This window comes from Coffea arabica, chromosome 8e, assembly GCF_036785885.1.
Source record: "Coffea arabica cultivar ET-39 chromosome 8e, Coffea Arabica ET-39 HiFi, whole genome shotgun sequence".
Lineage (NCBI taxonomy): Eukaryota > Viridiplantae > Streptophyta > Magnoliopsida > Gentianales > Rubiaceae > Coffea > Coffea arabica.
In genome coordinates this window covers 25,963,746-25,977,796 of record NC_092324.1, presented here as the reverse complement: position 1 = coordinate 25,977,796, position 14,051 = coordinate 25,963,746, and the positions used below count along the sequence as shown (strand labels likewise).

Here is a 14,051-nt window from a genome sequence, read left to right as displayed (position 1 = left end):
CAAAAGCCAAATGAGTTATAGTAGGACATGCAAAGTGGACTTTGAAACCCACAAACCCCGATTGCATAGCAAGATTATTCAATCCTCTAGGTAACACCTCAGCTCCTATAATGAATAAAGCAGGCGATAATGGATCACCCTGACGTAGGCCTCATGTAGATTTAAAGAAACCATGCGATGCCCCATTTATAATGATAGAAAACCAGACATTGGAGATCAATCGCCAAACCAAATCAATGAATCTTTCTCCAAAGCCAAATCTCCTGAGAACACCAATGATATGATCCCATGCCACTCGGTCATATACCTTAGACATGTCCAGTTTCATTACCACATTACCACCTCTAGTCTTTTTCCCAATACCCGACACCACCTCCTGTGCTAGCAAAAAATTTTCTGTTATATTACGGCCCTTCACAAAGCCTGTCTGCTGGGGCGAAATAATTTTGGGCAATAGAGAAGCCACTCTATCAGCTAAGATCATGGATAACAACTTGTTGAAGAAGTTACACAGACTGATTGGCCTATAATGAGAAAACTCCTGAGGATTTGGCTTTTTTGGAATTAATACAATTGAGGTAGAGGTGATAAATCGAGGCAACTCTGCCCCACAGAAAAAGCTGAGAATTGCCTTGTAGACATCTTGGGCAATAATTTCCCAGGCTAATGTAAAAAATTTGCCTGTGAAGCCATTGGGGCCAGCAGCACTATCCCCATCCATTGACTTCAGGACTCGATGAATCTCTTCAATCGAAGGCACTTCTTCCAATTTTCTATTTTCCTCTTCCGATATCATGTGCAGAATCATATGTCGCATATCAGAAGACGACTCAAGATAGCCAGTGAAGAGATTAGAGAAATATGATATGGCCTCAGTTGCTATATCAGCATTGGTGTCCACCTAAATTCCGTTCTTCTCCAATCATCATGTCTTTTGTCCATGCTAAATTTGATTCGGTGTATTATTCCTTTAATCCGTCTCTGTCTTACAACCGCATGGAAATACTTTGAATTGCGATCTCCCTGTTTAAGCCATTTTGCCCTAGCTTTTTGGCTCCAAAATTGCTCTTCTATTAACAATGCATTCCGCAACTCTGCCTGAGCCTTACTGAGCTCAACCTGAAGTTCCTCCGATGCATATTGATCCATCGATTCTTCTGCTTGTTTGACCACCACTTCCGCAGAACGTACAACATCAAATATATTCCCAAAATGTTGCTTGTTCCATGTATGAATAGCCCTCCTCATTGCCAATAATTTAGAGCACAAAACACGTAGCGGAGATCTACTCACATCTTGATTCCAAGCCTGTCGAATCACATCCAATAGTTCTGGTTTGCTTGTCCAGACATTCAAAAATCTGAAAGGTCGTGGACTATTGTCTGATCGATCAGAAAAAGTAATTTTCAATGGTGCATGATCCGAGGGATGTCTTGGCAGATGGAGTACAGAAATCACGTCTGAGAGATCCAAACAAGACCCATTAATTAAAAATCTATCCAATCTCTTTGAAACCCGAGCTCTACCTCTCCGATTATTAGACCACGTGAAACTAGCTCCTGAAAAGCCAACATCCAAAACCCCTGCCTCTTCCATAAAAGACATGAAATCCGCTCCTTCCGCTATAGCAAACGGACGTCCACCTCGTTTTTCGTGAGGGGCTAAAATAACATTAAAGTCACCCCCAATACACCAAGGTAGTGAAACAGGCTTGTCATTTAATAATGAACACCATAAGCCACACCGCTCCTCTAATGAACATTTAGCATGGACAAAAGACATGATGATTGGAGAAGAAAACAACTTTGAACATGTATGGAAATATGCTGATCCGAACTACCAATAATGGAACACACAAAAGGGCTACTATAGAATATCCAAATATCACCCGATAAGTTAACAAAGGAATAATCAAATAATAACCGTAGACGAATGGACTCAATTTTAGACACGTCTAACTTTGGTTCACAAATGACAACAAACTTCAAATGGTAAGCATGAACTAAATTTATCAATCTTCTTAGATTAGGGGCTTTAGCAACCCCTCTGATATTCCAAAATAAACCACTAATCATGAGAAAAAACCTGGAAAGAGTTTTGAGATGATGTCGCTGAATGTAGCTGTCTGTCGGATGGGAAGCCAGCTCGCACACCCTTAAAACGATCTTGTCGGCAATCCATTTGAACACCTACAGATTGGTCAATGTTTAGAGTGTGTATTGATGGCTCAGCCGACTTCTCACGTGGTATAACCAATCTCGGAGATAAATTTCCTATGTTAGTTGGCAAAGCTACTTCATCAGCCGCATTGGATTTGGAATCTTCATCATCAGCTCCACGCAAGTCGACATAAAGATTATCTATCTCAGTGGTGTCGGACCTTTCATTATAAACTAATCCCAAGTTATGCTCCTCAATAAGCTGGGGCCCCGCTGAATTATTCCCATTGGAATTGTCGGTTTGTGGCCCCTCACAATCATTTCCATAGCAAACTGTCAATTGGTCTTCCACTACCGAATGCTCCTTATGGACATGCATGGCGACATCAGCAACCGACTGTGGATGTGCATCAGTTTTTGAAGCTGCTGTTTTTTTTCCCTCCTTGACCGCGTAAGCATCGGCAACTGCATCGTTTTGCTCAAGTGCTCTAGAATATTCCATTGCACCTATTGACGTTCCTTCAATTTCAATTACGCCCGTAAGTCGTGCCTCTTCAGTAGCTGACTTGAATTCCATTGATGCTTTCCCTTTGGCTTCAGTGTTGCATTTGTCAGCAGTTCCCTCAGATTCCTTTCTTACAGCTGTTGTAATTCCTTCGTCTTCTTTCTCACCAGAAATTTGCATTTGTTCAGGAGCTGTTGTACCCTCTTTTGATAATTTATCTTTAGCTTCTATGTCATTACATTCATTTGTAATGACTAATTTATGCTGAGTATTTCCAGATAGCTTTGAACCATGCTTAAGCCTTTTGGTTTGATTGTTTTGGTGTTGATGTCCACCATCGATGAAGTTCTTCTTGCAGTTTTCAGATGAATGACCCAATCTCTAGCAAGATGAGCAATATCTTGGCATATCATCTGGTACAATTTTTTGCCAAAAGCCGGTTTCTCCTTCAACCACCACCCAGATTCTCGATAAAACAGGCTTTGCTACATCGATCTCCACGCATACCCTTGCCACACTAGGACGCGTCCCAGCAGCCGTTGCCGAATCCAAAAACAATGGTCTTCCTACTGGAGATAATATGGAAAACAATGAATGTTTATCAAAATAATGGATAGGTAAATTTGGAAGTTCAACCCAAACTAGAACCAGAGAGGATTCTTTGAGCACATGAAATTCCTGGGACCATCGAAATACACGCATTGGAAATTTGACTAATTGCCAAATCCCTCTCATCCAAATCCTGTTAAAATCTGTTTCAGCGGAGCACTTGATCAGAACATGCCTGTAATCCATCAAGCCAATGAAAATGTGGTCTTTTAGATTTAATGAAGCAACGAACTTGCGAATATCTTCTAAAGAAGGTCTCCCATGAGAGAATTTTCCAACTAAAGACCATCGAAATGGCTTCGCAAGTTTTTCTGCATCTGCTCTGGAGAAAATGACTGCAGCTTCACCTTTGTAGACAGTCGCTTGCCGAATTGGGATAAAAGATGTTGAAGGTTGTGAAAAAAGTTGGGAGAAAGATTTTTTTTCTGTAGGAGATCCTTGCCCCTCAGCCGACGGCTAAAGGGCAGCCATGAAACGTAGAGCAAGCTGAAGAAATTTTTAGAGAGAGAGAGAGAGAGAAAATTTTAAACTGATCAGCTTTTGCTAAACCATTCCAGGATATTAAAAGAAATGTAGTCGATTTTTGAGCAGTTGGTTTATGATCTATTACGTGATTTTTTTTTGTAACCAATTTTTTTACTTGATAATTATATACAACTTAATAAAATGTGGTATAAGACAACAAATTAAATTGAATAATACAAAAAAGTCTACTATTTCACATATATTTGAATCTACTGAATATCAAAGTTCCAATAATATTATTCAAAACAATTGAACCCATAGAAGAATACTAATAAGTTATTCTCTATACAAGTGCTCCAAGATTTGTAAAAATAAACTAAAATTATAAGAAGTAGAGTCTTGAATTATTAAAAGCCCTTATCAAAATTAAGACCAAAGCTTAATCACAATGGCTAGTTCGTCTCAGCATCCAAGCCCCATCTCTTTCTCAAATCTGCTAATTAGTAGCTACAATGAAAAATATATTTGCTGAAATATAAAAATTTTTCAAAAGTAATAAAAATTAAAAACTAAAGCAAGAAATGTTTCAAACTTCTCTTTTTTCATAAAAGAATTCAAAAAAAATCAACAAAGTATAAGAAACTAACCATTGCCAAAAATTGAAGCATATTCGGCCCCAAAAAATTTCTCCAACAGTTTACCATGCTTTTCCATCACAGATGACATTTGATGCATTTTAATTTCTACCAATTCCAAACGCTCTTTTAGTAGCTCACATTCCACTTGATGTTCTTTAAGTGTTTCTTCAAGTTTCTTATTCTCTTCATGTATTGAAACAGATGACATGGATATTGGTTTTGGACTATAACCAAGTCCCTTGATATACCCTGATTTCTTACCAAGAACTTAATCAACGATTTGATCTAGAGACATAGGATTACCCTCTTCAATTGATTTTTCCCAAAGTTCTATCATTTCATTCTGCAAAAGATGTTAGATAACCTTAAAATTTTAATTAAGGAACTCTATACATGCATTTGTTAAAAAAAAACCACAAACCATTATTCTTTTTTTATAATAAATTTTGGTATACTTACATATTTTGCCTCTGACAATGGTGTTGACCATCCTTTTGTTTCGTTATAATGAGTATATTTGAAGACTGTGATCATATCAATTTCTTCACCATCATTGGATTCTTTCTTACTTTGAAATAAAGAAACTATAGTTAGAGAATATAACAATAGCAATATTAACATATATTTATCACTTAGCATTTACTAGCTCCTCGTGGGTTACAACAAATGATGCAAACCCTTGGTTGTGTAATATTGCTAACTTTTTTTTTATTTTCCTTGTTTTGTGCACACCTTGCCTATGAAACAAAGCAATACAATAGAATATTAATGCATTGTATTACAGGAATTGTAACTAGCCAATTAGATGAATTGGCCAAACTTATGAATACTAAAGTAAGACATAGATAAAAAAAAAGGTACTTAAAGGGATCTCTTACTATGATTTTGGGGTTTGACCAGTATGTGCAAAGATCATTCCACTGCTCTTGAGTGATATAATTAGGTTTGTTTTGATGAGCTTTTTCAACCGAGGCAAAAGATTGAAACTTTTGGCTATTAATTATAGTTTTGTAGTCAATACATTATTATAGGCTATGATTTTTGCTTCATAACTAAACATTTTGTAGCTAATCATCTAATCTCTTGTAGTGAGCTAACCCATTAGTGGGTCTATTTGTGGGGACCCGAAAATTTTCTTATTTATCGAATATTACAAGTTTACTTAAATATTTATTTACTCATTTTCTCCGAATTATTTATTTCGACCATTTAAAAATCCATTTATATGGAACAAAGCCTCTTTTATATTTTAAAGCGTTTTGTTGGAAAATTCACCTTTCGAAATTTCATTTCATTCGGAACAATGAGTACACGTTTTCGAGGCTATATTTGGATCGGGAGTGTATTAATATTGGAGAATTAAGAATGATCAATAGTAGATAAAGAAAAGTTAATTGAGGAATTAAAAGTGAATGAGTTCTAAGTAAGTGTATACCGCTTGCGCGTCGATAATTTTCCGAAAGGCACGCTGATACAAATTTATTGGAGATCTGAGGAAGTAATACAAGACTCATGTGAAGATTCACAAAATTCATCTATTTTAAACTCCTAATTCAAGCTCATTTAATTATTTATTTGGCCAATTGCCCTGAATATTATTTTCTAACCTTTTTAGACCTAATTATATGGATTTATAGCTTAGTTATATTTTTAAAGTGACTTGTTTCAAAATTTAATTTTTGGAAGTTCGTTAAGTGAAAATAGTGAATACGCGATTGGAGTCAATAATCGATTCCAGGATACAATAAGCTTGGAAAATCAGAGGCTTGCACAATGGTCTTAAAATAGGTGTTTTATGCCTAAGTATTCAAGTGATAGTTAGTGGTACTATCGTTATAAGAATTTCTTAGAGATTTCGCGTTATCGCGCTTAAATTGGAAATACGCGTTTTCACACGCGTGATTTAATTGAGGGACTTTAGATCCTTAGTTAGGGGCAAGTAAGAGTGAATAATATTTATTTGAATATAAGTGCATTAGAGGTTTAGTGCACTAGTGCAACAAATTTAAGAGAAATCGAGCACAAAACGCGCGCGCACGCGCACTATTTGCGGTTGACTTTGTGCACCCAATACTTAACCATTAAGCTACCTTCAAGAAGCAAGTTCCATCAGATTTTTCTCTTTCTCTCCTCACTCTCAACAGCCAAACCATCAAAGGAGAAAAACAACTCCAATTCCATCTTAATTCCTTCACCAAATCTTCTCCATTTCACTTCAAATTTCAACCACTCTTAGATAAGTACTTGGAGATTACATCAAGCTAAGAAAGAGGGCTGCTTTCCACGGTTTTCTTGGGCATTCATTGGACCGAAAATTCTGTTCTAGTTCATCAAGAGAGGTAATGGACGATCAACCCTTTAATCTTACTTTATGGAAGTAGTATTGCACATCTAAGCTTATGCATGCTTATGGGTAGCTTGTTATGTTGGAAAAATTGTTGTGTGGGCTCTATGAACTCCCACTTTGGTTGGATGGACTGATTTGATGATTGATGATGATATTAATGTTGGTTTAATGCTCAAATTGGTGGGATAATGTTGGGTTATTGATAGAAACTCAAGGATGGTGCAATGAGCAAAAGTGACCATTTTACCCCTGCCCTGTTCTGCACTTTGGTGCAAAATTTTGAGGTTCTAATGGCTTGTTTATGATGTATATATGTTATATGGATAGTGTAGAAAGTTTCGTTGAAAAATAACATGATTTGGTTGGTCAAATGTGTTGATTTCCAAAGTATGGCAGAACTGGAAAATTTTCCCGGATTGCCCAGGCAGTCCTGTTGTTTCGGCTATAACTTTTTACTCCGATGTCAAAATCGAGTGCCATTTGTGGCACTGGAAACTAGACATTCCCAGATTTCTATTGGTGTAAAATTCACATCTTGGTTCCACTTGTGTGAGCCAAACCATTCATTTGAATTTGCTGTCCTGTTTCATTGGTTCACTACAGGGCAGAACACGAACTACCACTTGATGCTCAAATGTGAGCTAGTTGTGGACGGATTTTGAAAATGGTTTCTTCTGAGAAAATGTAGATTAATGAAATTCTTTTCCAACGCCAGCAACCCCGTCCAATTCCAAGTTGAATTGAGTGATTTGTGGCCGTATTTCGAAACTGACTTCTTGAAGGAAAATTCTCCTTTTGGGCAAAATTGTTACTAAACTCGATTGGGACTTGTTAATTCGAGATTCTTGGTGTTAATCACTATCAAACATATCTTGGATGTTTAATAAACATTTTCTACTAAAATTTACGATGTTTGCAAGGATTTGATGTGGCCAAAAGCTTAGAAAAAGGACATTTTGTACACAAGGCAGTTTTGCCTTGAAATTTTAGAAACTTGGGTGTTTTAGTTAACCAACTTTCCGTGCTTATTTATCTATGAAATTTGGTAGAGGAATAACCCTTATATGGTAGTATAATACTGCTGATTTTGGTGTTATTCCGAGGCCGTTTCATTGATCAACTAAACTCCCAAAGTTCATGACTTGATTTTGGAAAACCCTTGTTTAACAAGGAAATTTGGGTAACTTTGAACTACCATATCTTGGTGGTCAAAACTTCAATTCTCATTCCGCTTGTTCCATTTTAAACTTGGATTACAACTCTAATAGAGTTCCAAATTTCAAAGGCTAGTTCAAATTGAGCGAATTTTGCCGAATTTTCAAATTTGGCCAAAAACCAACTTAAACCTGTCTTGATAACGCAAGTTATCAACTTCAAGCCAAAATTTGAATGCCTTCCACTTGAATTCATGGAAAGATGTCTTCTAGAAACTTTTAGTACTTTGAAAGATGTTTCCAATGATACCAAATTTTCCAATTTTGGACAATCAGGGAGTGAGTTATGATTTTTCAAAAGATTACACCAAAAATTGAAAATTGTGACCATTTGAAAGAAATCCGCGTGGGAAACTATTCATCAGAATCCGGCCTTGAATCTGGCCAATTCTTGGCCGGATAGGAGGCCGGATTGGTGATGGAATTTGAAAAAAATGGAGGTTTGGTCTCTGCCTCCAATCTGGCCAGGAATCCGGCCGGATTGTGATGTCACCCGTCCTGTTCCGACTTCGGTCATTCGTTTTGAGATCTATTTGCTTGCACTCGTTTCCGTCCAATGATTTTGAGGATGATGATTCATTTACTCGAGTCTTGTAACTCTTTTGAGCTCGATTTTCAAAAGAAAACTAGGCCGATCTTTGAGATATTTTCTAAGTTCGTACTAGGGTACGACCTTCCTCATTGTTTGAGGATTATCAGTAATAGTCCATTGTTAATTGCTCAGGCACACAAGAGGACCTTCAAGAGGATCCCCCAGTGAATGCCTAAAGCTCCGAGGGACATTTCTTCCTCATTACTTATATTGCTGAGTGTCAAATGTATGAATACTTGATACATGCTTAATTGTTATGATTGTTCGGAGATTTTGAAAATGGAGGCGAGTGTGTACTTTACCGTACTCGTTCTTATTTGAAATGAATGACTCATGATTCAAATGAAATGAATGAATTATGAATGACTTAATTGAATAAAATGAGATGATTGAATGATTGAATGAAATGAAATGGTATGCTATGGTTGCATACGTCGTTGGAGTGAATCTTCTCGACTCTCAAATGTAAATGGGGGACGCCCAAACTCATAGGCCGACCTTGGACTCGAGCCGGCATGGGCTTGGTCGGGAACTTTGGCGAGCCATGAGATAATGAAACTCGACCTAATGAGAGGTCTTGCTTGGCATACTCGAGGAGTATCGCCTAATAAATGTCTTGCGGGCCCGGGAGGTGCACGGTGGACGGAGGGAAGTAAGTGGTGATCTACGGAATGGAAATACTGACCCGGTTGATGGAGTGTCATCGCGGGAAGGTATACGAATGACATCAGCAGAGCAAGTGGAACTTAGCTCCTGAGAGCTACTATATCCTTGAATTGTTTCTGTTTACTTTTCCCGCTCGAATTGTTATTTATTGCAATATTATTGCTCTATTTGTTAAATTGGGATTGTTACTTGAACAATGTGCTTGCATGTGTGTTCTTGGCCTCACGAGCGTTTTGCTCACCCTGTAGATTTGTTTTCCTTAACAGGATTTGAGCTTGGAATGAGATTTGGAGGAAATTCTCTTTTGTGTACTTTTGTAATAGGGTTCCAACTCTTTTGTCCAGACTTTTGGCTATTGTATATTTTGGGCTGTATTATGGAAACCCGATGTAAGGATTGAGTGATTGTTATATATCGTTAAACTTGAACGCTTCCGCACTAATTGTATTATATTATCTGGTTGTGGGCTTTTAGCACCGCTATAAGCTTGAACAGAAATTGCTTGAGTCCTGGCGAGAGCTAGGCAGGCGTCCCGCGGATACCCTTTGGTTCGCCTTAGGGAGAAGTGGGGACGTCACACTATTTGCCTCATGGAAGACGTGAAGGAGCTTAACTTGCTCGACTACAAAAGGAGCAAAGGCGTACCCAGAGGCATACCAAAGGGTTTAGTAGATCGTCTGCCTAACTCGCGCCAGGACTGGATACTTAAAACGAGAAAATAGACTGCATGCAAAAGAGAGTTTTATTTACACTATTACATCTTCAAAAGTTGTATAAACTATTACATCAAGCCATACACACCATTAGTACCAGAAAGTAAACCCTAGAGAAGCTACTAACTATAACCATCACAACAAATATATACATCGTACTAGTCAACTTATAGCAAGTACTAGGGCAAAATCAACTATTCTATAAACCTAAAGTCTATACACCTTCTCGAGCTTTCCCCATGTCGGCCATTGTTAAGGAAAACAAATAGAATGGGGTAAGCTATATGCTTAGTGAATAATCAGGGTAAAACGTAAAATCACATCCAAATAAACATGTAAACCAAGATATTTCACATCAATAAATAGAAATGTAACATCACAATGGTAGGATACAAGTGGCTTTAAAGCCAGTTCAATTCCCACCTTGACCACCTGTTGACACTCTATCAACCAAAATACTCATAGTCCGTAGACTCCATTTACTTCCCTGTTCACCATATCAACCCCCGCTGCCCAACCAACAGCACACAGCAGTTCGAGCAAAACAAAATCACTTTGCTTTAACAAAGAACGAAATCCCAAGGTTAGCATAGAACTAACTTCGACCAAGGCCCGGTCGGCTCGAATAGTCCGTCTATCCTTGGAACCGGGTTGGAACCAAACCTTGAGATATCCAATCTCTCAACAAAGGATACCTCTCAACAAAGTACTCATCAAAATATTCAAGTCATGTATTCACCCCAACAGTACACAGCACAAGGGGTGATACTCAACATAAGGCGTATTCTCACATATTAAATCAAGAACAGAGAATGGACTTAAGTCGAGTGAGATAAAGTACACCCTCGCCTAATTATCCATTTAACATATACAAAGCACTTCGACAATTTATTACATAAACAAACCCAATTACTCATCCAAAATAATTAGCACGCAAATCAAGGCAATTTATAAGGGTCCACCGACTCCGTCCTGATCGTTACTGCCTGTGATAAAAGATTATACTTAACTATCAGTCAAACAACCATCATAATGAAAAGAGTAAAAGACCTAGGGAGCCCTTAAACTATCACCGTTGTCAAGTTTTGGCCCCCGATCTAATTTTTGTCTCCGATGAGCCCCTAAACAATTAAAAATGCATAGTTTAAGTGCTTCCGGTCATTTTATACTGAAGTCAAGCCGGAATTAAAGGGCAATTTCGTCCAACTATAATTGAAACATCAGGACCAGAATTAGCATTAGATCCATTAGACAAGAATTCTAACAAAAAAAAAGCATCAGATCTTCACCTTGAACCCTTTTAGATCCATTAGACAGATTTCTAATAAAAAAGCATTAGACCATCTTCACCTTGAACCCTTTACCAATAATGTCCTTGTACCTAAAGATAGAATCCAACCTCTGCAAGCAAAAGCTCTACCAGCGGTGTGGGGAACAACACAGTGACTAGCAACCCAACCAATCAAGCATCTTGGTGGTGGTGGTAGCGGAAATGACATGGGTGATATTGGAAGCATTTCTACCATTGGAAATCATAGTTGGCATGCTTTTCGTGATGGGAAATGCTCAGGACTTTATCCACAAAGCCACCCATGGCTGGCCGAAGCACATCGATAACAACGTTTGGGATGTGGCCATGGAAAGACAGGACAAGAAGCTCATGGAGATGCTATCCTCTTCTTCTACTCCTAATTAACAATCTAACTCAGGAAGCACTATGGCCTATCGGTAATTTTTTGGATCTCTTCATGTTTTGCAAGCATTGAAGTTGTAAGCAGACAAGTTGAATTGTTGTCTTCCTTTTGCAGCTTACTTTAAGCTTTTGAACTCAAAAAAAAATAAGGAACAAGCTATTGATGTTGATTGCCTGGATTTGGTAGATGATAAAATAACTATAGATGTTTGAGTAATAATAATAATAATAAATCCAGCTTCTGCTACTTCAACTATTACTTGAACCTGTAGATGAATCATTAGCTGGTAAGGGAGAGAGATATATACTTTTCTTGATACTTCAAATATGGTTGGACAATAATGCCATTTGCTTCTGGCTTGACTCACACATAAAATGACCGGAAGCACTTAAACTATGCATTTTTTATTGTTTAGGGGTTTATCAGAGACAAAAATTAGATCGGGGGCCAAAACTTGACAACGGTGATAGTTTAAGGGCTCCCCAGGTTTTTTACTCTAATGAAAATAAGGCCTAAAACTGCCAACATAGCAAAAACGGCCAAGAAATGCATGCGCACGTGCGCGGAAATGAAAACGGTGCGCGCAACGGAAAACGGTATGAAAACGAGTTGTACGGTTTCGTAAACTACGTCTCGTACTCCGCCACATCAAAGTCCCTTGACGCAGTCGTATAAACTCATCCTCCCGCCTTTCTTGAACAAGTGGCGGTAATTAATTCTCATTAAACTCACGGTGAAGTTAACCTATGTCTATGGGGTCTGCTCTCTATCCCATTTGGCTCGAATCACATTTCATTAGGCTCGAGCCGCTTCCTCAAACTGAAAAACAGTGAAGGCTATCTGCCATTCATCCGGGTATCCTAATGCAGCGAAAATATCTAACATTCGATCCAACTAACTCTCCGCTATGTCAGGGTTAGGCCCACCCAAAAATTTTGGCGGTAGAAACTTCTGGAACCGTTCTAAGGCACGGTTCTCTCCCTCATGATTTTCGGGATGCCGCACCCGACCTTGACCCTGTTGGTTGACCATTTGTTCTAACAAATCTGCCATTCGCTGTATGGCCATAGTTACTTGGGTCTCGGCTTGTCTATTTGCATATTCATTGGTTACCCCTTCGGTTCCTCGTCCTCGTTCTCTACCCCCACCTCGACCACGGTTCTCCATTTGATTGTTTTATAACTTCTATAATTGGAACAAAATAGGGTACGGGTTCAAAGCATTGAAAATTATAAAATGCACGAAATAACCAAAATATCAAAATATTATACACTAAACCATATAGATATATATACAATTCACGCCAAAAATATACACATATCAGTCCACATAACAGCCAATATCTAACCAGTACAAAATATGTTAGTTCATGAGCACACCAGCTCCAAAAAGAGTCAACAAAACAAGTCAGAATAACGGCCCTAACGGAAATCCCCTACAGAGCTCATAGAGTCTATCGCATCCATCGGCCCCGCGCTGCCAGCTCTAGGTGGCGCCTCTGCAGCCACATCCAAGAGAACCTCGCAATCTCGCATAATACCCCGGATTCTCTCTCTCATCTGCTCCTTCAAAGCGAAGAGGTGGCGGTGGGTCTCCTCAAGTTGACGACCGAGAGTATACGTCCGCTCCTCCTCAACTCGTAACCCCGCCTCGAGGTCACGCAGGCGCATGGCCTGTCTATGGCCCACTCCTCTGGCCTCCTCCAACTGTGCTCTCAGAGTATCAACCGCCTTACCTAGGCGACGACGCTCGTCATCTATAGCCATAACAACCTTGTCAAGGTATCCATAGGTATGTCGACACTCATACGATCGAGTCATCCGACCGAAGGGAGAATACAGCCTATAGGGTTCCCCGACCCTCCTCTGATATCAAAGGACTCGTTGGCGCATTACCTAGTTCACCGGTCCACCTACTGTAGACACCAAATTTTGAATAATTTTATGTGGCATCTATTTCATGATTTTCATTTTAGATTGCTTGCATTCGTTGTTTACTTTTAGTTTTAATTTTTAGTTTTAGCTTTTAAGTTTAAAATTAGCGTAGAGTTTTTAGAAAAAAAGAAGAAAAGGAAAACATCAAAAATATGTTGTAGTCATTTTGTTTTTATTCAATGCTTTCTTGAAAAGGAAAATTCAAAAAAAAGAGGAAAGGAAAGAAAAATCATAAAAAAAGAAAAGGGAAATTTGTTCACAAAAATATGTTTGTTCCTTTAAATTCAATCTTTGGGCACTTTAGTTATTTTTATTAAGTTATTTTGAGAAAAAGAAAATGATGAAAAGTGAAAAAAATTGAATTTTTTAAAAATAGCCATTTTTTGTTTAGTTTCTTTTGTTTAAAATTATTTTTGTTTTGTTATTATTATTATTATTACCTGGTTTGTGCATTTTTGTTATTATTATTATTTTTATTATTATTTATATTTTCTGTAATTTTTAAGTTGCCTTCT

General features: G+C 38.1%; 1 protein-coding gene across 1 annotated transcript; it reads left to right on the top strand.

Annotated features, from left to right (window-relative positions):
* The first annotated feature begins 11,006 nt into the window (after nucleotides 1–11,006).
* Nucleotides 11,007–11,624, top strand: LOC113702664 (NADH dehydrogenase [ubiquinone] 1 alpha subcomplex subunit 1-like). Its single transcript, XM_027223777.2, has one exon. It carries the CDS (start codon nucleotides 11,401–11,403, stop codon nucleotides 11,602–11,604), a length of 204 nt encoding a protein of 67 aa, XP_027079578.1. The 5' UTR covers nucleotides 11,007–11,400; the 3' UTR covers nucleotides 11,605–11,624.
* Nucleotides 11,625–14,051: the final 2,427 nt, after the last annotated feature.

What these genes read in the sequence shown, in the direction of transcription:
- LOC113702664 (XM_027223777.2), top strand. Translation starts at nt 11,401, where the DNA reads ATGACATGGGTGATATTGGAAGCATTTCTACCATTGGAAATCATAGTT.